Here is a 20272-nt window from a genome sequence, read left to right as displayed (position 1 = left end):
ATTTTAGCATCCTTCTACTGATACAGCTTGGAGGAGTAGTCTTGTCTACATTTGCTTGCCTGATATTCTTGGCTAATTGGCATTAGAATGATTTGTTATTGGAATGACATTTTTGAATAATGATTGTATCATGATAGGACATTGTAGGTCAGGGGTGGACAATCTTATCCTGTGAGGGCTGCTGTGTGTGCAGGTTCTCGCTGCAACTCCCTAATTAGATTACTAATTAGAGGACTGATTGGCTGAAGGGTCCTCACACCTGGGTTTGACCAGAGGTTTTCCCAAAAACCTGCTTACACACTGACACTTCGTGTCACATTGTAAAAACGTTATTACATTCAGTGAATTAGCTAGCTATTATAAATTACAGATTAAATGTGAAATTATTATTAATGACACCTAGTCATTTCCTCAAATGGACACCACATACCTTCTATTTAAAAAAAAAAAAAAAAAAAAACTTGCAAGCAGAAATTCTATATATAGTCTGCAGTATATATTTAACAATTAAGAAATTTGGTCAAACTTCAGTCAAAATAAAAAATACATATTATGATCACCAAGGTAACTATTTCTGTGTCATATGCAAATTATGTAGCGTTTTTTATCAATTAAAATCATAGTTGGACTAAAATGTCACCTTTCAGTCATTCTAATGTCATAAGACAGTGGCCAAGTTGTTACTATGGCCACCAAATGTTTAGTGTTGCTAAATTAGGGAAACATTTAGGCCAACTCCCTGTGTTCCTCCTACATTATTCAGAGCTGCTTTACGTTTTCACCTGCGACAGTTTGCCTTTAAATTTGCCTTTTGATCTCCCTTTTAATTGTGGTTACACATATACCTCTCGGAGGATTTCTAGCTTGGATGGAAATTGGTTTTGAGCAGCCGAAATGGTCTGCATTACGCCTGGTACACACCAAGTCAATGGCAAAAATCTAGCACCAACCAAGTCCAAATGAATGATCAGCGCCCGTCGGCGCCCGTTGACATACAGCCCAATCAGAGAGCTTGGTTTCACCATCTAGGTTTGGCAGGCAGTCACTGACTCTCACCAACAGCCTGAAGGGCCGATGGCCCCAAACTTTAGTCATCTGGATTGCTTATGCTTTACTTGTAGATCTACTATTGAATAAAGTGGAGCAGTCCATCTGTCCAAATAACCATTTAAAAGCAATTGATATAATATTTGCAGCATAAATTTCAGTCTCAACTAGTTTCAGCTGGTGCAGGGCAGTGAGGGCCTTGTGAACTCAGACCCGCTCTGACCTTCTTAATCATGCGTATACATCATCGTCACTGCCATCCTCATTGTCAGTTTTGGTAGAAAATGGCACACGTCCCCCCAGTCAGCCCCTCCTCAGTCTATACCCCTTTCTGTGTGTTTCTCTGAACCCCCCTCCCCCTGTTTTTTAACAATGCCCTTTTCCCTTTTGGACTTTCAGTGCAGCACCATTTGGCCAGTGTGCAGGAGAGGAAGATTAAACATGAATCCGATGGCGTGCAGTTTCCTTACCATGGTTAGAACACATTACACTAATATATTCATGTCTGTTTATTTCTCCATTAACTACAACCTATTCATCTGTAATCGATCTCCATGTCTCATTAGTTCCACTTGCTTTCTGTTGTTGATGTCAAGCTTGGTTTTCATTTGATTTCTGATTACTATCTGTTCTGGGGTACTGGTCCTTAGGAGTGGTCTGCCAGCAGAGTAGTTCGTTTTGGCTTAACCAATAGTAGTAGTGTGACCCTGTGTATAGACTGTGATACTGTAACAGAGTGGCCCTGTGTACTGAATGTGTGAGACTGTAACAATGGGACCCTGTGGGGACAATATGTGAGACAGTAACAGCGTGATCCTCTGTAGAGTCTGTGTGAGACTGTAACAGCATTATCCTCTGTAGAGACTGTAACAAACTGGCCCTGTATAGAGACTATGTGAGACTGTAACTCTGTGATCTTGTGTAGACACTGTCAGACCATAACAGTAAGACTCTGTGTAGAAATTGTGTGAAACTGTAATAATATGATCCTGTGTAGAGACTGTGAAATGGTAACAGTGTGGTCTTGTGTAGAGACTGTCTGAGACTGTAACGGTGTACTCCTGTGTGAGACTGTAGTATTGTAATCTTGTGATACGACTGGTTGAGACTGTAACACTGTGACCCTGTATACAGACTGTCACACTGTAAGAGAGACCCTGTGTAGAATTTGTGAGACTGTAAAACGCGACCCTGTGCAGAGAGTGAGACTGTAACAGTGTGATCTAGTGTAAAGACTGTGTGAGACTGTAACAGTGTTATCCAGTCTGGAGACTGTGTGAGACTGTAAGAGTGTGATCCTGTGTAGACATTGTGGGATGGTGGCAGCGTGACCCTGCAATGTTGATCCTTACAGTCAGCGCTTTAGCTCAGGGATCAATCAGAGCACTTCCTGCCACAAAAGAAGCTGAAACAAGCAAGGTGAAAAACACTCTGGTGTGTTTGGACGCATACGCACACACATGGAGACACAAACATTTACAAACAGCCAGTGTAAACACGTACACACGCACACGTTACCCATGAAAACAATCACACACACCAGTGCTCACACACAATCTGGAGGGACTTGAGCTCCAGTTCCAGATGGTGTCTCCGTGTGCCTGGAGTACTGGGAGCTCCTGGGTTACAGGAGACATCTGTTCCATGGGGGGGGTCTCCAGAATCAAAGGACGACATTTCTCTCCAGATGGAAGGGGGCCGGTTTTAGGATGAGGTGGTCCGATACCTGTGTAAAGAACACGCTTCTTCTGATGTTTACCTGATCCTTCTCTTCACCTGACTGCACTGTCATCCGCCCCCAAGGGTGTTCAGTTTCTTTATTGAAAAATTGGTGGAGCTCTGCTGGAGACTCTACAATGAGGAAGCCTATATGGATATGAGCCCAAGATATCGATACGTGGATGTGCATTTGAATGGGGCTGTGTGACTCTATGTTTACGCCTGGGAGTTAGTATGTGTTTGTGTGTGACAGGTGTCATGGTAGAGGGCCATTATAATGCGCTGCATTTATATGCCAGTAATGGTGGCATCAGGGGAGGCTGCAGTTTGATGGCTGGTGCTTGTGGGTAAGTTGGTTTCAAAGTTTTTGCTGGAGGTGTGTGTGTGTGCGGGGGTGTGTGTGGGTGGGTGAGGGGAACAGCTTTTTGACTGCTTGTTGGCCCACTAGCTGTGTCCAATGCACGCATGCTCGCACAAACACACATACATACACACACACAGACACACACGTAGACCTTCCACCAGACTTCTCATATCCCACACTCATAGTTGCAGGAGAATTTCACACTTTTTGTCAGTACAGAATGTTTGAAGCCACCCACACATTTCATTACTGCTCTACAGAGAATGGCAGCCTTGCAGATGGCCATCCCTCGGGCTGCATTTTATGCTGCGTATTGGCTGTAGGGTCATCTGGGTGACAGCTACTTCAGTGAAGAAACATTTTTACATGTTTTTGTACTATATATGTTTTGCACAGCCTCATATCAGGTATCCGTGTCTTGGTGTGTGTGGCACATTTCATTTGTCTGCATGTTGCCGTGGTTGGGTTAATTTTGACTCTAGCTGAGTTACCAGGCTTTCTGTGTAGTATGGCCGACATCCTATCTTTCCGTTTAGCCCAGTGCTGTCCTCAGACATGGAGGCACGCTGTGTGTGATACTGTTCTCAGACATGGAGGCACGGTGTGCGAGTTGCTGTCCTCAGACGTGGAGGCACGGTGTGCGAGTTGCTGTCCTCAGACGTGGAGGCACGGTGTGCGAGTTGCTGTGCTCAGACGTGAAGGCACGGTGTGCGAGTTGCTGTCCTCAGACGTGGAGGCACGGTGTGCGAGCTGCTGTGCTCAGACGTGGAGGCACGGTGTGCGAGTTGCTGTGCTCAGACGTGGAGGCACGGTGTGCGAGTTGCTGTGCTCAGACGTGGAGGCACGGTGTGCGAGTTGCTGTCCTCAGACGTGGAGGCACGGTGTGCGAATTGCTGTCCTCAGACGTGGAGGCACGGTGTGCTAGTTGCTGTCCTCAGACGTGGAGGCACGGTGTGCGAGTTGCTGTCCTCAGACGTGGAGGCACGGTGTGCGAGTTGCTGTCCTCAGACGTGGAGGCACGGTGTGCGAGTTGCTGTCCTCAGACGTGAAGGCACGGTGTGCGAGTTGCTGTCCTCAGACGTGAAGGCACGGTGTGCGAGTTGCTGTCCTCAGACGTGGAGGCACGGTGTGCGAGTTGCTGTGCTCAGACGTGGAGGCACGGTGTGCGAGTTGCTGTGCTCAGACGTGGAGGCACGGTGTGCGAGTTGCTGTCCTCAGACGTGGAGGCACGGTGTGCGAGTTGCTGTCCTCAGACGTGGAGGCACGGTGTGCGAGTTGCTGTCCTTAGATGATAATAGATGATGATGATGATAGACACTTTATTGTCATTGTCATACAACAACGAAATTGAAGTGCCTCTTCTGTACAACATTCATCCAAGATAACTTCATAAATACATAAATACACATACGTTCATTCTGGCCACTCCACCTGCGCCCACACACCCCTTTCTTTGATAACACCATAAATTAGATAATTTCATTTCAGCATTCACTAGCATAATTGCCTTAGGGTAAAAACTGTTTTTTTAAACCGTTTGTCCTTGTTTTTATTGCTCTAAATCTCCTGCCTGAGGGCAGCAACTCAGACAGTGTCTTTCCCTTTCCAGAGCAGTGGGAAGCATAACGTTCTTCTAGCGTGGGGAGAGTACAAGCAATAGTTTTTGAGCTGTAGTGATGATTCTCTGGAGCGCTGCCTTCTCTGCAACTGTGCAGCTGTTATACCACACACAAATGCAGTACGCTTACGATGGAGCAGCAATAGAAGGTTACCAGCAGCTTCTGGGAGAGGTGGTTCTTCCTAAGAAGTCTCAGAAAGTAGAGTCTCTGCTGTGCCCTCTTTATCAGCTCTGTGGTGTTGGTGCACCTGGTCAGGTCCTCCTCAATCTGGATGCCCAGAAACTGGAATTTTGAGACTGTCTCCACCTGGTTTCCGTTGATGTAGAGTGGTTCGATGCATGTTTTGTTCCTCCTGAAGTCCACTATCAGCTGCTTGGTCTTTCCGGTGTTAAGGACCAGGCTGTTGTCCCTTCACCACCTGGACAGCCGCTCCACCTCATCCCTGTAAGCCAACTCCTTCCCCCCTAGAGATAAATCCAACCACCGTGGTGTCATCCGCAAACTTTACTGGAGGCGCGGTGTGCGTGATGCTGTCCTCAGACGTGGAGGCACAGTGTGTGTGATGCTGTCCTCAGACGTGGAGGCACGGTGTGTGTGATTCTGTCGTGAGACGTGGAGGCGCGGTATGTATGATGCTGTCCTGAGACGTGGAGGCACAGTGTGTGTGATGCTGTCCTCAGACGTGGAGGCACGGTGTGTGTGATTCTGTCGTGAGACGTGGAGGCACGGTGTGCGTGATGCTGTCCTGAGACATGGAGGCACAGTGTGTGTGATGCTGTCCTCAGACGTGGAGACACGGTGTGTGTGATCCTGTCCTTAGAGGTGGAGGCGCAGTGTACAAGTCGCTGTCCTTAAACGTGAAGGCACGGTGTGCGAGTTGCTGTCCTTAGAGGTGGAGGCGTGGTGTGCGTGATGCTGTCTGCCACAGCTCTGACACCTCCATCATAAATCAAGGTGTCCAGCTTCAGCCAATGATCCACATCACTCGACAAGTTCCGGGACAGAGCTCGTTGTGTAACAGCACCAATCCCTGTGTTTATTTATACTTTTCTATAATTACTGTATATTGCACTTCCGTTCAAAAGTGAGGGAGCTGCTCTGGGTTCATGTGGCAGCCAGGCCTGTGCTGTCGTCACTCTCTCTCGTTCTTCTCTCACTCCCCCACACACACACACATACACACACATCATCCGCGTTCTTTTCTTCCTCGTTCCTGGGGCTGGCGCTGGACCATCTGCTCGGCGCCGGGTCTGAACAGCTTGCGGGCGCATACTGTGTCTGCTGCTGCTGAATGGAAGCCTCATTACGACCCAGGCGCCGACGAATGCTCGCAGGATAAAGGCGGCCGCAACCTCAAAGCCACCCGCATCCCGCGCCGAAGCACGGAGAGAGGGATGGGCGTATGGAGGGGCGCGCAGAGGATAAAGAGAGCCGTGGCAACATACAGGCAGATTAACAGATACGCAGGGAGCGTCATTTTAATAAAGGAAGCCATCTGATACCGACTTAGAAGTGACTCGCTAAATTGCTTGAGTTTTTAAAATGGATGGTCACCCATGGGATGGGATTTGGGGCTTAGTATATGGGAAATAACGAAGTGGATTCTGTTTGCTTTCTGTCTTTAAAAGAAAAAAAATCACACTGTCATCCAAAAACCCCAGGCTGTTCTCTCCAACTGCGTGCTCTGTATGAGTGAGAGAAATCCTGCACCTTTTGCTTTTATGATGGAGAAAACATTGCCCAAGGTGATTCGTGCTGTTGCTGTCTGCGGCTGAGGTCACGTGACAGGACGTCAGAAGTCAAGGGGCTATTGTTCTATTAAATTAGCCGTCAATTTGGGGGGCATAGCAGGACCTTCAAGTGGGTGGAGGACAGTAGAAAAGACTTACCCTGACACTAAAAATTCTAAATATCAAAATTAGCTCTACACCCTTGTGGAAACCCACTTATGATATGGTGGGTGCTGGAGATGGAGAAGCCGGAAGCTGCTGTTTTGGTTTTTCTTGCCGAGCGTGATAAGGTTGAGAAAAGAGAATGAGAAAAACGCACATTAGAAGAGGCTAACGGTGGATCGTGTCGAGGCCTTTTAGGCCTTTACCCCAAGCTGTCCTTACCATCATGCACTACGTACCAAATGCCAGGTCCCACAAGCAGATTTCATCATTCAGTAGTGAGGTAATGGGCCCCCTGGTCCCCAGAACAGCTGAGGCATTACACAGACATCAGAAAATCGTGAGGTGAGACGTGAGAGCTCAAGATAAACAAAGACAAAGGTTTCTTGAGCACATGAGGGACAATAAGTAAAGAGATCACTCAATCATACCTAATTTATCTTGAACTTAAAAAAACATCAAGAGTCAAACCAAAGCTTGTGAATTAAACCCACATCTTTGTTCTGCCATTTGTTGATCCCATTTTTGCCAGGACTCTCCTCGCCTGGTTCTCTTAAGAAGCCGGGAAAGTTCGATTTCAGCGCCCTGTCGCCCCAGACGAGGTCGCCCCGCATGGCGTTCACCCACCACCCGCTGCCAATGCTGGCGGGAGTAAGACCAGGTGAGACACAAGGCGCCTTGCCCATCTTTGTCCCTGTCCCCACCCCTGTCCCTCCAAGGAGTGAGGGTAGGAGAGAGAAGGGAGCATTCCCTATCCTGGGGGCGAAACCCTGAAGCTGATCTCTGAAACCTTTCAAAGTCCCTGCCCCAATCACAACAGTAGAGCTGAGCATTGATTTTTTTTTTCCCGCCCCTCTTCTAAATTAACCAATCAGATTTGTTAAGCATTTGAGTGATTGTTCTCCTCCACCTGCCCCTCCCTGCTTCCTCCCACTTGTGCTGGTGTTGTGTTAAACTTTACCTGAGTGGACAGAGCAGGTCACAGCAGCCCCGTCTTCTCATCCCTTCCAGACTTCTCACCTTGGGCTTTTGGTGTAGATCAGCGATTTGATCGCGAAGGGCTGGTCAGTCTGTGATTCAGTTTGCCTGTCCGTAGGAGTCAGTGTGGTTTGTTGGATTTGAAGGTGGCTTGGGTGAGATCAGAAGACAGACCTGTCTGACTATTTTGTTTTCAGTTGAGGAAACGCAGAGGGTCTCTCATTAACTATACCCTCTTCAGACGGGCCACTTGACAGCTCAGTCAGTGCAGACAGATCTCATTCTCCATCGTCTCTTTGTTGTGTCTGCGTAGTCCGGCTTCTCCACCCTCCGTCCTTCCCACACCCCCTGCCCGTCCCTTGCCGTCTTCTCCCTGCTTTGGTGTGGGGGTTTCTCTTGCGCTTCCCCATGGGTGACTTGCTGTTTTCTGCCGTCCCTCATCCCTACGTCCCTTCTCCGTTGATAGATCTGTGTGGCTCCATCGGAGGAGGCTTCCACCATCCCCTGGGTACTGGCAGCATGTTACAAAGTCTACTTCACATTGGAAATGGAATGAGAATGAAATGCAAAGGCTTGCTGCCATTGAATGAAATGGTGTATTTCTAAAAAGATTATCATTGGCGTCAGCACACTGCTGGTAGTCCATCCAGCGATGGTTGAGTTGGCCAAATTTGGGTCTGAGACACGGCATATGGAGTTTGGGGAACGATCCATCTGCTGTGCAGAATATACTAACTTTTAAGCAAGGAGACTAATTTTGACCAACCATTCCAGGGCCTGTATTTCTATTCCTGTTTTTATTACTCACCTCTATGGTAGAATAGACCCAAAACAGAATGAGATGAGATTCTTTTAGCCTGATATAGTCACTCTGTTCCTCTATGTCACTGACCAGCACTGCAAAGTAACTCAAAGCAACGGGTACATTTTGGATATGGGTTTCACAGTACTGTCTTATTGGATAAACCCAACGCTTATCTCCTGTGATGTGCATGAATGTGTGTGCGTATGTGTGTATTAGTATGTATGTGATTCAACGCCTACATGACTGCATGTCTGTTTGGTGGTGCAGTCCATGTATTTGTAGGAAAATAAATGGGTTGTGTTGAACAGTGTGTAGGTGGGTTGAGATATAGTGTTTATTGGATTGATTTAGGATGAGTGTGGGGTGGGGAGCGGGGAGCGGGGGCACATTAGCTAGATGATGTCTCGATGCATGGTAAGAGAAAGCCGAAATAAAAAGAGAGACAGCGAGGGATAAGGAGACCCTGTGGGCCAAAAATGCCCTGAAGCTAAGATTAAGGGACATCCTGGTTATTGAGGTGACAGGAAGTGTGTGGCGATCTCTGTAAACCACTGACTAATGTTGCGTGGATATGGCGGATAACGTAATACTCGGACACTCTCTCCTCTTCTTTCAGGTGCTGAAATATATTCCAATTGATATAGTGATTTAAGTTCACACTCCATATCATGACAGTAATCACACTCCTTGAAACTGCTTCTTACTGTTTTGTTAAGCACCTAACAAGAACTGACTGGCCCCTGACACTAGGTGGCAGTATTTATGAATGATATGGTTGTACCGTGCCTTCCTTTTATAAAGTGGTTTGATGTATAAGGCCCTTGATATAGGGAGTGAGGGAGAATTAAGGAATGTTTTGAAACACATTGTATTAGGATGTGGTGAGCGAGGGGGTGTTCTATAAAGCAGGATTTCTACTTCAGCCAAATGTAAGGATTGTCCAATAGGAATTTACCTCTTCTCCTATTGGACAGTTTTTATGTTTGGCTTAAATTATACAACCAACTGGGAAATTCTGCTTTGTGAAATAATCCCCGGCTTGGCTTGTGGAATGCCAGTCACTTTGGAAAGGTTTTCATTGTTTTTCACCCTTATAATTTTGCTGATTCACTTCTATTCTCATGTCACTTTGGCCCATTAGTGCCAGTATTACATGTTACGTCACCGCTTCACCTCAGGAGGGCGGTGTGATTTTCCATGGGGTTGTATCATGCGGCTGACCCACAGTGGCCCTGTCTTTCCCCTCCCAGGGAGCCCCCGTGCCTCGGCCTCCGCTCTGCACTTCCCCTCTTCCTCCATTATACAGCAGTCCAGTCCCTACTTCGCCCACCCCACCATCCGTTACCACCACCACCCGGGACAAGACCCCCTCAAGGAGTTTGTGCAGTTTGTCTGCTCTGATGGTCCCGGACAAGCCGGCGCACAGGTAACCCCTGCACACGCCTGTCTTAGGTGCACACGTGCATGAATGGATAAGCAAGCTCACATGCTAGTATCTTACTAAGAGTAAATGTTAGCTAGTAAACATTAGCTAGCATTAAAGTCCAGTGTTAGCATTAGAAAGCATTACCGTTTTCAAGACTTCAAGGCTTAATGAAAATATCTGAGTCTACTTAAAAAATGTGCTTCATTAACTAGCCAGTGGGCTGCTTATAGTAAACAACCACATATGTGAAGAGATTTTGGAAGTGAGACGAGTCGGCCAGACATGCTCAGATGAGGTTGTCAAGTTAAATATGTTTCAGATGAGCAATTGCTGATTGCTGGTCTTAGGTCTTTGGCAGTGAGTGATTTTTTTTTCTGCAGACTGTGCCCTACAAAGCTCTGAAGCACACATGCTAGTTTATGCTAATAGTTGTAGCACATGAGCTGCGCCATTGCTATACGAAAGACTGTGTTGCATTTGGTTGAATGTGGTGGTGAATTTCACACTAAAACTTTTGGTCATCCAGATTATGATTATTGCTTTCAAAACATCCATTTATTTTGTATTTTCCACCATTTCAGACAGAGTTTCCAAATGCTACCTTCAAGCTGTCATAGACTAACACTCTGCTGATTTCCCTCCAGCCACCCTGCACACCTTAGTCCAGCAGATGTAATTATAGCCATTCATCATAATCACTGATTTGGGGACAGTCTACAGTGAGGGTGGGATATATTCAAGATGGAAAAATTTAAGCTACTAGTGTTCCTTGTGACTGGAGACGGACACATCTCATAGATACACTTTAGTTGCTATGAAACATGTCCTCTGTACAGCTGTCATTTTCACGCTCAGAAGCTGCAGGGTCCTTCTTCAGATTTTAACCCACAACCTTTTGATCAAAAACTCCTTAGCCCTTTTGCTCCCCGTTCTCCTACGTTCCCCCCATAATGCCACTGCTGCGAGGATATCACTGACAGAGCACCGTTGTGAAACAGCGCCCCTTTGAGATAATCCGTGGACAGGTTAAACATCAAACCGCTCGCATCCTGTCTGTATCGCTGTTGTCTGCATTCCTTGAGGACTTTTGAAGAAGAACAAAGCACACCTTTAAAAGATGTTTTAATGTCACTGTCTGTGTCTTGTCAGACTTATCTACTCTTTCAGAGGAACGTTTTTTTCTTTTTTTTGCTCCGCCCATCCCCAGTCTGTAGTCCCTAAAACAGTAGATGGAGGGCACACGTGTCAAACATGGAGTCGTGTTTTTCCCCCTTTTTTTGGTTTGGCATGCAGATGTGTCACAGCCTTCCCGCCGCTTGGATCAGGCTGCCTTTTCCCTGAGGATCACTCCGACCAATCCCATCGAGGCTTTAGCTTTGGCCCGCCCCCCCAGATCCCTCATTGACATATTTTGGGACATTTTTTTTTTCCATTTCCTACATATCCGCACATGACTTTTGCATCATCTTTCTGTTGTGGCTTTGAGTTTGCATCCTCTGCCGGTGTCTGACCACGCGTCTGGAGCCACCCGCCCGTCGGCCGTGTGCAAGCTGCCCCCGCCACTCTGACCCTGTGTGTGTCGTCCGCAGCCCAGCGCGAGCGGCCAGACCAAAATGGCGGGCTCCTTCTTGCTGCCGCCTCCTCCCCCCGTGGCCCGCCCAGTGCCCCTCCCCATGCCCGACCCCAAACCCAGCAGCACGCCCCCTGACGGCGGACTCAGCTCGCCCGCACCTCCGTGTAAGTGACGCCACAGACTGCCCCCCCCACCCAAAGTAACAATAGAGACATTAATTACAGGCAGAACCAAAATACATCCCCCATTAGCGATCCCAAACCATGCAGCATCCACCCCACCCTCTCTCAGCAACCACCTACCCCCCCCACCCCTACCCCCGCCTGCCCCGTTACACTCAACATTGAACAAATTTTGCACCCGGCCTTCCAACTTCTGGTCTTCAAATCGATCAGTGGCAGGTTTTTTTTATTTTTATTTTTAAACTCGCCAAACCCTTATTCCTCGCGTTGTGCCAGCACCCATCTTCATGTGCAAAGAGCTCTGGCAGGACAGCACTTAAATCCCCTATTTTTTCCGAGCTCGCTAGGCTGGGACACGTGTGTGTCTGGGAAACAGTTTCTGAAGCTCTCGTACTTTAATTTTATTCTTCTTTATATTTTTTAATAGAGAGTAAATTTAGGCCACACCGTCTGTTGCATCGAAACTCATGGCCACATTGATAGAAATTCCTCAAAAAAAGAAGAAAACTATCCGCCGCATGATTTTTCAGTTCTTTGAATCCTGTAACAATCGGCAGTCAGTAGGTGCGTTGCAGTGAAGTCATGTACGTACAGGGTAGTCATGGCAACTGAAATGCCTGTGAAGTCATTGGGGGACTTTCTTCCAATGAAGAAGTTGGATCATTCATTTTTCTCACCCACCATGAGGGGCATTGGGCGGAGCATTTTTTTTTCTTTTTCCCCCTGAATTTTCTTAAACTATACCTTTTTTAAATTTAATTTGAAATTGTTCCTTTTTGGTTTAAGGTTTTGTTTAAGGTTTCATTCTTTGTCTAATTGTTTTTTTTTTGTTTGTTTGTTTCTCTTGTTCGATACCGTTTCTTTCCTCTGTTGAAAAGTAATGGCGTTTACTCACCAGCTGACAGACTGTGTGCTCCCCCTTGTTGTCAGTCTCTGCCCCAGTCTTCTCTCAGTTCACGTGCACAACATACTACATTCCTGTATTCGTCTGAAGCCACCCCCCACCCCCCCCCCCATCCTGTCTACGTGTGTCTGTGTGTACATAGGAACCAAACATTTTAGTTATGAATATTCTGTGGAAATGCACCAAGTCCCGCGGTGGATTAGGCCTTTCCCACACATCACTGGAGATTCTCTTCTCAGCTCACTTCTGTGACCCTTAACTACAGGGATAGATACCAGCCTGCACTTCACAGTCTCTTCTGAGCTGAAGTCTGTTTCATTGTATTGTAGGGAGGTAGTGTCAAGCACAAGCTGGTCTATGGTTTATGTTAGTTGCCTTGGCTGATTCCAAGCTGTACAGCAGCATTTCTCAGGGTTTTGAGCCAGTGTCCAATGCAGGTCTTTAACTATAGTGCCCTCTGCTGTCCACCGCAGGAGTGGTGTTCTTCTTGTTAGATCCTGTTCATACATTATGACTAATACAATAACAGCAAGTGTATAGGCGAGTAACTGGCAGTGGCATGGTACTAATTACAGTGAATCCATATCAAAGTAATCACTGATAACGATTTTTGATTATGTTAGCCATTTGTGCAAGAAATCTTAAAAAGCAATATTCTGTAAAGAGGCAGGGCCAGGCTGGAGCATTGTGGGTCATTTGACAGCTGTCTCTAAGACCAGTGCAATGAAGACAGAGTCACTTCAGTTGAGAGCAGTTCAGATCAGCTCAGCTGGGTTCGGTTGAATTGAGTTCAGTTCAGTTTGGACTCTCTCTCTCTTCCCGCAGCATACCCCACGCCAGGCCCCACAGCTCCCAACAGGTTTGTCAGCATCGGATCACGGGACAACTTTCTGAACATCCCCCAGCAGACCCAGGTAAGGCTCTCATAAAGGTGCCACTAGCCCAGATCTATCAAACCTGCTGGGTGTATTCAGAAGTGCTTCATTTCCAGCTCAAAGTGTGCCATCAGGATGCGTGCAAAGTATAGCCCCCTTTGTAATGATTGAATGAATGAATGTTACGGTCGGCCTGTTCTCACTGCTGAACTGGCTGCTGTGAATGAAGAAACTAAATTTCACTCTAATCGATCAATTTCTAGTTTCTGGTTGTTTGAGCACAGTGTGTGTGTGTGTTTTGACACTAACAAAGGTGTCAAGCTGTGAAACTTAATACAAGGCTTGTTAAAGCACGAGTTCTATTGGAAGGCAGTGATTCCTGGGCTAACATTGCATGCAGTAAAACTAAACAGTGTAGAGTCAAACTATACCCACCTGAAGTCAGTCCGGCTTGACACTTCCTCACTTAGATACAGTTTGTACTCCTCCCTTGCTCCCACTCTCTTTCTCTGCTGTCCATCCCTCTCTTCCACTTTCTGCCACAACAGCACAGCAGGGCTGGCCCCCACGTTACAGCCACGTGTTAGTTTCTCTGGGACGCTACATCTTTGTACTCAGAAAAGCTACGCTGTTCTCAAATTACCCGTGGCCTGAGAGATGATGAGAAACAGACTGCCTCCGGGCTTGTGTGTACAGCTCAAAGCAGAGCTCTGCGCACTGCCGGTGGGAGGCAGTGAGATATTGCACTACAGTGTCACCTGGTGGGGGAAGTGAGGGAATGGTGCGTGGAGAGGAGTGGCACTAAGCCTGTAGGAACTGTAAGCCATGATCTCCTCTGAGGAGTCATGTCCCAGTCGTCTGGTTGCCGGCAGCAACGAGACATGATGTCATACCTAGTCCAACATGGCCTTAATGCAAGGGAGGAGATGTTTATTGGGGAGTGGGCTGGTTTAAAAACAGAGTTCTGCTAAGGATCACATGGAGGGTGAGCAAGATGCAAGAAGGGAGAAATGAAGGAAGTGGGGGTCGATACTCATAAGCCCTGCAGCCTGCTGAGGGAGAGAGGTGGGAGCTAAAGGAGCACAGCAAAACAGACACTATTTCCCAAAGCACCGGTTTCCAGGACTTCACTTCCGGAATGTTTCTGTCAGATTAGAGTCAGTGGTCCAAAGTGGCCTTTAAATATAGTGTTAGACTGCAAGCCCCAGATCCTATGCAGGTTGTCCATGCATTGTATCTTTCAGCTCTCAGTGGACCAAACTTTGGTCTGGAGGCTCTGGAGATAATTTCATACGAAGGCCTTCTTGCATCTGTAATGCATAAAATGCACAAGCCAACTCCAATGAAGGAATCGTTGTACTATAGACAGTTTTTAAATGTGCAGAGTTTGTATAAGACTTAATGCCTTGCTTTAAGGTACAGTATGAGTCACTGCTCTGGTATAGTAATTTTTAAAGTTCTTGGGTTAAACTTTCCGATGTTTAAACACTGCCACCTGCAACTCAATAAGTGATTACTATATTCACTCCATTTTGAAAATAATATATTTTGCATCAGTGAAATGGTTGTCAAATTTCTGCCGTAGAACTGTATATTTAAAATTAATTTCTAGATAAATTTTTTGCCTGTATATGAAATGTAATAATTTCACATCAGGTTTTCTCCAATCTAGCAAAGCTCCTGACCCTGAATTTTTAACAGATATTTATTTGATCTTTTCTTTTTTTGTTTTACAGTCTTGGTTCCTCTGACAAGAGCTGGTTTGAATTAAGCAACTATAATTCTGTAAATGAAAATCAGGAATTAAAAAAAAGACTCATCAGAAATTCACCCCTTATCTCAGAAAGAAACAAAAAAAATTAAGAATAATGACAATGATCGGAATAATCATGACGTTACCAATTAAATATTTAGAGATATTTAAAAACTTAAAATGCAGAAATCAGAAGAGGAAACGGAAGATGGAGTCATCTCTAAACCACGGAACAAAGGAGGGACCGCCCCACAGCAATCGTTAAAATATTCGTTTAACAAGAATGTGGCCTGCAGTGGCAGAGAAGTCAACAAAACTGCTTTTGAGCGAATAGAAAAAGCAGAGGAAACAATAAATGAATGGAGTTAATTTTAAGTTATGGTTAAAATTTGTAACTGGTTCAGTGCGAGTGCTGATAACCTTTAATCGGATCAAATTGGACTGTCCTGACCTGGAGGTGTGGGTCAGAAGCGCTTGGTGGGACCCTGTCTCGCTCTGGGGGGTCACAGTGTCCTCGTGCCATGATGTGGCATGTGCAGGCCTGCGTCCCCTTTGAGATCGGTCTGCTCAAGCGTGACAGGAAGTGGAGACTGCGATCTGAGGCGCCGTACCGTGTAATTCCACAGACTGGCGTGAATACTAACACTGCGACCGAACCGGAACCAGCATGCACTGTCGGAACATATGAGACGTTGGGACACTTTGTACATCCACGAATAAATGAGTAAGGATCAGTGTAGCCCCCCCTTGCCGGGTTGACCCCGGTACATCTGTACATATAAACACACAGTATGTGAGCATGAAGCAGAGCCAGGCAGAGAGCCACACTGTCACTGCGTGGCACACAGAACACACCGGAATAGCGCCCAGCCCCGCAGCTGAGACGGCTGTCTGCGTCTCTCATCCTCAGCAGGATTTATTTTTTCCATTAGCCCCTTTCTTCCTCTATTCCCTCTTTTCGTTTCAGTGCAGATTTTTTTTTTTTGGCTTTAGTTTGGGTTCCTTTTTTATTCTTGCACTATCCATGTTTAAGTTACAGGCACTCATCTCAGACCCCCCCCCCCCCCAGTAGAGTAGCACTGCCACGTGGCTGGAGGGTGAAAGGGTGCCAGCTCCTCACCCCCATCCTCCTCTGTAAGGTTTTCAGCAATGTTTACATTCCCCATAGCTTTGGGATGATGCCGGAGGGCGGAGGAACCTTTGACTATACTTCAGGGGTGTCGGGGAGGTGCTCGCTAGAACTGGATTCCAAAAAAGGTCTTTCGTAATTGCAAATAAAAATATTCACATGGCAGTCTGCGTCCACAAGACGGGCTTCCTGTGGCAGTCTGCGTCCACAAGACGGGCTTCCTGTGGCAGTCTGCGTCCACAAGACGGGCTTCCTGTGGCAGTCTGCGTCCACACGAAGGACTTCCTGTGGCAGTCTGCGTCCACACCAAGGGCGTCCTGTGGAAGTCTCACAACACACAAGACGCGTTTTGACTCCCAGGCCTCTTAAGTGACCCCTGTACCAACTGCAGGTCCTTCCCTTCCGAATCTGATCTGTTCTGGTCGCCCTTTACGGCCGTTCCAGGCAAAATCAGGGCCCATAAAACTCAGCTTGTTTTCCATCTTGCACCTCATGCATCACATCACCAAAATAGTGACCCACCTCCCAGCACCTCTAAGCTGACCACCGCAGAGCATAGAGCTTCAGGACCATCATGCCCTCACCGTACCAACTGTAGAGACCACTGGCAGCTGTCTCCAAGCTTGGAGTCCCCCTGCACAGCTACATCACTACACTACCCCAGTCAACACAATCACCCTGACGCTCCAGGACAGGAAAGCCCCTTCTTTTGGGTTACATAAAGCTTTTTGTTTCACTTTCCCATATCGCTCTTTAATTTTAGGTAAATCTTTGTATATATTTCAAAGTTCAAACCACTGACCTCAAAAAAAATTAAATAAAAATAACTGGACTGCCTAACAGTTGGTTTCATTGCAGGGACAACATTGTAGCCAGACAGTAACCTCCTGATCAGCTTCATGGAGAGATAAGATGATTTCATTTTTCATCTATGGAAAGTGCCTCTGTATTCCCATTATGCAATCTGTTGAACATGAAGTCAGGTTTTGTCTTTCACATATAAGCTTTGAAGAAATGTTATGTCTGGGAATCATTGGTTCTACAAATAACAGATGACTAAAAGAGATTGCAAGCATCTTAATATATATATTATACACATATATTATATAATATATATATTATACTCGCCTAAATGTATTTATGAATATATACATTTTTTTTTTTTGCAAAATAGGCAGTCTAGTTATTTTCAATGCCTGGCACTGTCAATGGTACACCGTAAACTGCAAACTTGTAAAAAAAACCTTCACAGTATCCAGAAATATCACAGGAATTCCACTGCAAAAATTGCTTTTACAAAAAGAAGTGGCAATAGATTTGAGGCAACAGATACAGCCTAATTTTCTTGTATTTTTTCCAGTTTGGATGGAAAGTATTATTGAGAAATAATGTATGTTGATTGAGCCATGTGCAATGGGTAGATAATTGTGTTTGTCTGTTAGAGGTTGTTAAGAGCGTTGAGCGAAAAAAGAGGAAAACCTTTTTTTTTTTTTTAAAGTCCTCGCTTTGGGACTCTAAACACAAGGGCGGAGAAAAAATCCTGGTCTTTGTATGTTTGGGGAAATTGTTAAAATCTTGTTTTTGTTTATTCCCTTTTTAATGTTTTATTCATAATTGTTTTTAAACATTCATGGGAGGGCTGAAGGAACAATTACATGGAATATCAAGAAAAATGATATATCACTAATGAGACTGGTGCTTTTTACTATATAAAGTACATTTAAACTTTATTATACATAAATAATGATAAAGGAAATTAAGTGTTGTCATAAAGCACATTTAGGAAAAATGCATTTTCTTCTATTTCTCTTTTTGTATCTTGGGGGGGTGGGTCGGTTATTTTATTTGCGGTTATGACAAAAGGCATTTTTATTCAACCTTTACGCAGCTCGTTAAGAGTCGTCACCCACAGCATGGGGGGACGATCATCGATCTCTAACATGAAAATCGAAGTGTCCCTTTTACAAACGTCAAAGGCTAGAGGCGAACGTTAGGCCGCACGCAGCTAACTCGGCACGCCAAGCGAAGCAGTGCAACACGGACCCCTAAATCCGAGTCTGGGGTCGGCATCCGTATCTCCGCAGACAGAACCTAAAGAGATGCCATTCCAGCATCCCATTACGTAGCTGGAACCAAGAGCTCGAGGCTCTGAGCGCGCACACACACGCAAACATGCGTGCTTTCTATGCCCGTCTTCAGCACCGGTCTTGGACAAGATCTTCCCAGATTTTGGAAGATGCATCAGAGAGTGGGAAGCTGCCCCTAGCTGACACTGAGCAGTGCCGAAAGAGCGGAGTGGTCTGTGACATGGACTCTTGTTCTTGTCGATACAGCAGATCAGAGCCTCTGTTCCAGCACTCCAGGTGGAGAGCAGATGCACATTCACATGACGGTCACACATCCATGCGGTCATGCAGTGCAGATTTGGAGCATTTAAAGGTTGTCCCTGAAAAGTGCCTTTTGTCCACAGATTCCAACTTGTAATCCAGAGTGCCCTTCTCAGTCCCTTTCCTCTTCCTCCTTCTGTATCCTCCTCTTCTTCTAGCTTTTCAAAGCCGTATATATAGTACTAAAGACAATTGGTGTGATTTAGCTCTTTTTATCGTTAAATGATTAAGAAAATACAAAAGGCAAAAAAAAAAAATGTCTTTCTCTTGCTTTCCTCTGTCTATCCTTTTTCTCTCTTGGACACTGGAGTAGTCTAGCTGTGCATCTGTCCCCCCTCCCCAACCCCAAGCAGAGGGGTTTATAAAAATTTGCAAAATCTTTCGTCTGAGCAGAATGCAGTTAGCTCACTTGTTATTCTTGTCTGTACGCTTCACGATGTATCACCATACCCAACTCTTCAGCTTCTCCATTGAACAGCTAATGTAAGTGAACAAGTTACGCCTATGGGCTCTTGTGGGTAGTGGCTTTGGGGAGGGCCGGCAATATTGGGTGATTTACCTTTGTGTGGGGGGGGGGGGTGTAATAAATGGGGAGGGGATATTATTTGGCCTTGAGATTACACAGTCAAAGGAACTTGATTTGCGGTCAAGTCGGGGGTCATAAGGGGACGACATACGAATTGTGTTTTTAAGCTATTTATTCTGTTTTTTATAATGAAATTTGGTTTTGCTTTGATATTTTTGTCATTTGAGGAAAAACAAAAGTAGGCAAGGTATAGGCAGCAGGAATTTATGCTAATCATTTTGCATTGTAGAGAAATTGCACCTTTTCAGTGGTTGTATGAGACCATCTGTTTAAAGTATTAAGCGGGAAATAGTACCTGAGAGCTCAAAGCACCTTATAACCACCTGAGTTCATGCAAGGCTGAGCGCAACAGCTGAAGTTTACACAAAGAAACCCTAAATTCAGGGTTTCAGAATGAAGAAACTTAATCAAAAAGCCTTAGACTAAATTCAGATTATCTCCTAGGCTGCCTATACATTTGTTTCCCTGTGGAAACAGTAAAGTTGAGAAAAGTCTTGGCATTAGTTGAACACGAGAAACTGAAAATAATAGGTTGACCATGCACTGGTTAAAAATGTGCCCAAGAGGAATGCCCGTAACCCCTCCTGCTGCCCTCTACTGGAAATGGGACAGCCCTGCGCTCAGTTTGCATGGACCAGCCGTGTTTTTGTTCTGTTTGTTCTGTAGCACCGTATACCCCAGGCTATGAGTGGCCCCGCCCCCCACTGTGACCTCAGCGTCTGTGTTCCAGAAAGCCCTGCCCCTAGAGCCCATGGTGAAATGCATGTGTTAATTACTGTTTTTTTTCCATGATAATAAAAGCAGTTCCTAAAGAGCAGCGCCTTTAACTGGTTGAATAAAAGGATGTTCTTGGCTGTAACCCGCACTGTGTCCTGGACTCCTTTAAATGTATTTGCTGTGTCGAACACACATATTGTTGGAGCGGTGCATGCACTTTTTATAAAAGTAGATGAAAATATTCAGCTCAATTTTAAATATTAGTAACAAAAATAGAAAAACAGCTGGCAATGATTTATGAGGGATAATTGTTCAT

General features: G+C 45.8%; 1 protein-coding gene across 14 annotated transcripts in view; it reads left to right on the top strand.

Annotated features, from left to right (window-relative positions):
• The window catches only part of nfixb (nuclear factor I/Xb), a 97633-nt gene extending 77535 nt beyond the window's left edge, over positions 1–20098 (top strand). For 6 of the 14 annotated variants that reach the window (XM_048992339.1, XM_048992338.1, XM_048992344.1 and 3 more), the window contains 6 exons: positions 1447–1521; positions 7174–7302; positions 9675–9850; positions 11440–11587; positions 13335–13423; positions 15121–20098. In XM_048992339.1, coding sequence (XP_048848296.1) covers positions 1447–1521; positions 7174–7302; positions 9675–9850; positions 11440–11587; positions 13335–13423; positions 15121–15135 — 632 coding nt within the window. In that variant the 3' untranslated portion in view covers positions 15136–20098. The remainder of the gene's footprint in view (positions 1–1446; positions 1522–7173; positions 7303–9674; positions 9851–11439; positions 11588–13334; positions 13424–15120) is intronic. The other 8 variants (XM_048992345.1, XM_048992342.1, XM_048992352.1 and 5 more) reach the window with 6 other exon arrangements.
• Positions 20099–20272: the final 174 nt, after the last annotated feature.

This window comes from Brienomyrus brachyistius, chromosome 22 (genome assembly GCF_023856365.1).
Source record: "Brienomyrus brachyistius isolate T26 chromosome 22, BBRACH_0.4, whole genome shotgun sequence".
Taxonomy (NCBI): Eukaryota; Metazoa; Chordata; class Actinopteri; order Osteoglossiformes; family Mormyridae; genus Brienomyrus; species Brienomyrus brachyistius.
This window is presented reverse-complemented; position numbering and strand designations above follow the sequence as displayed.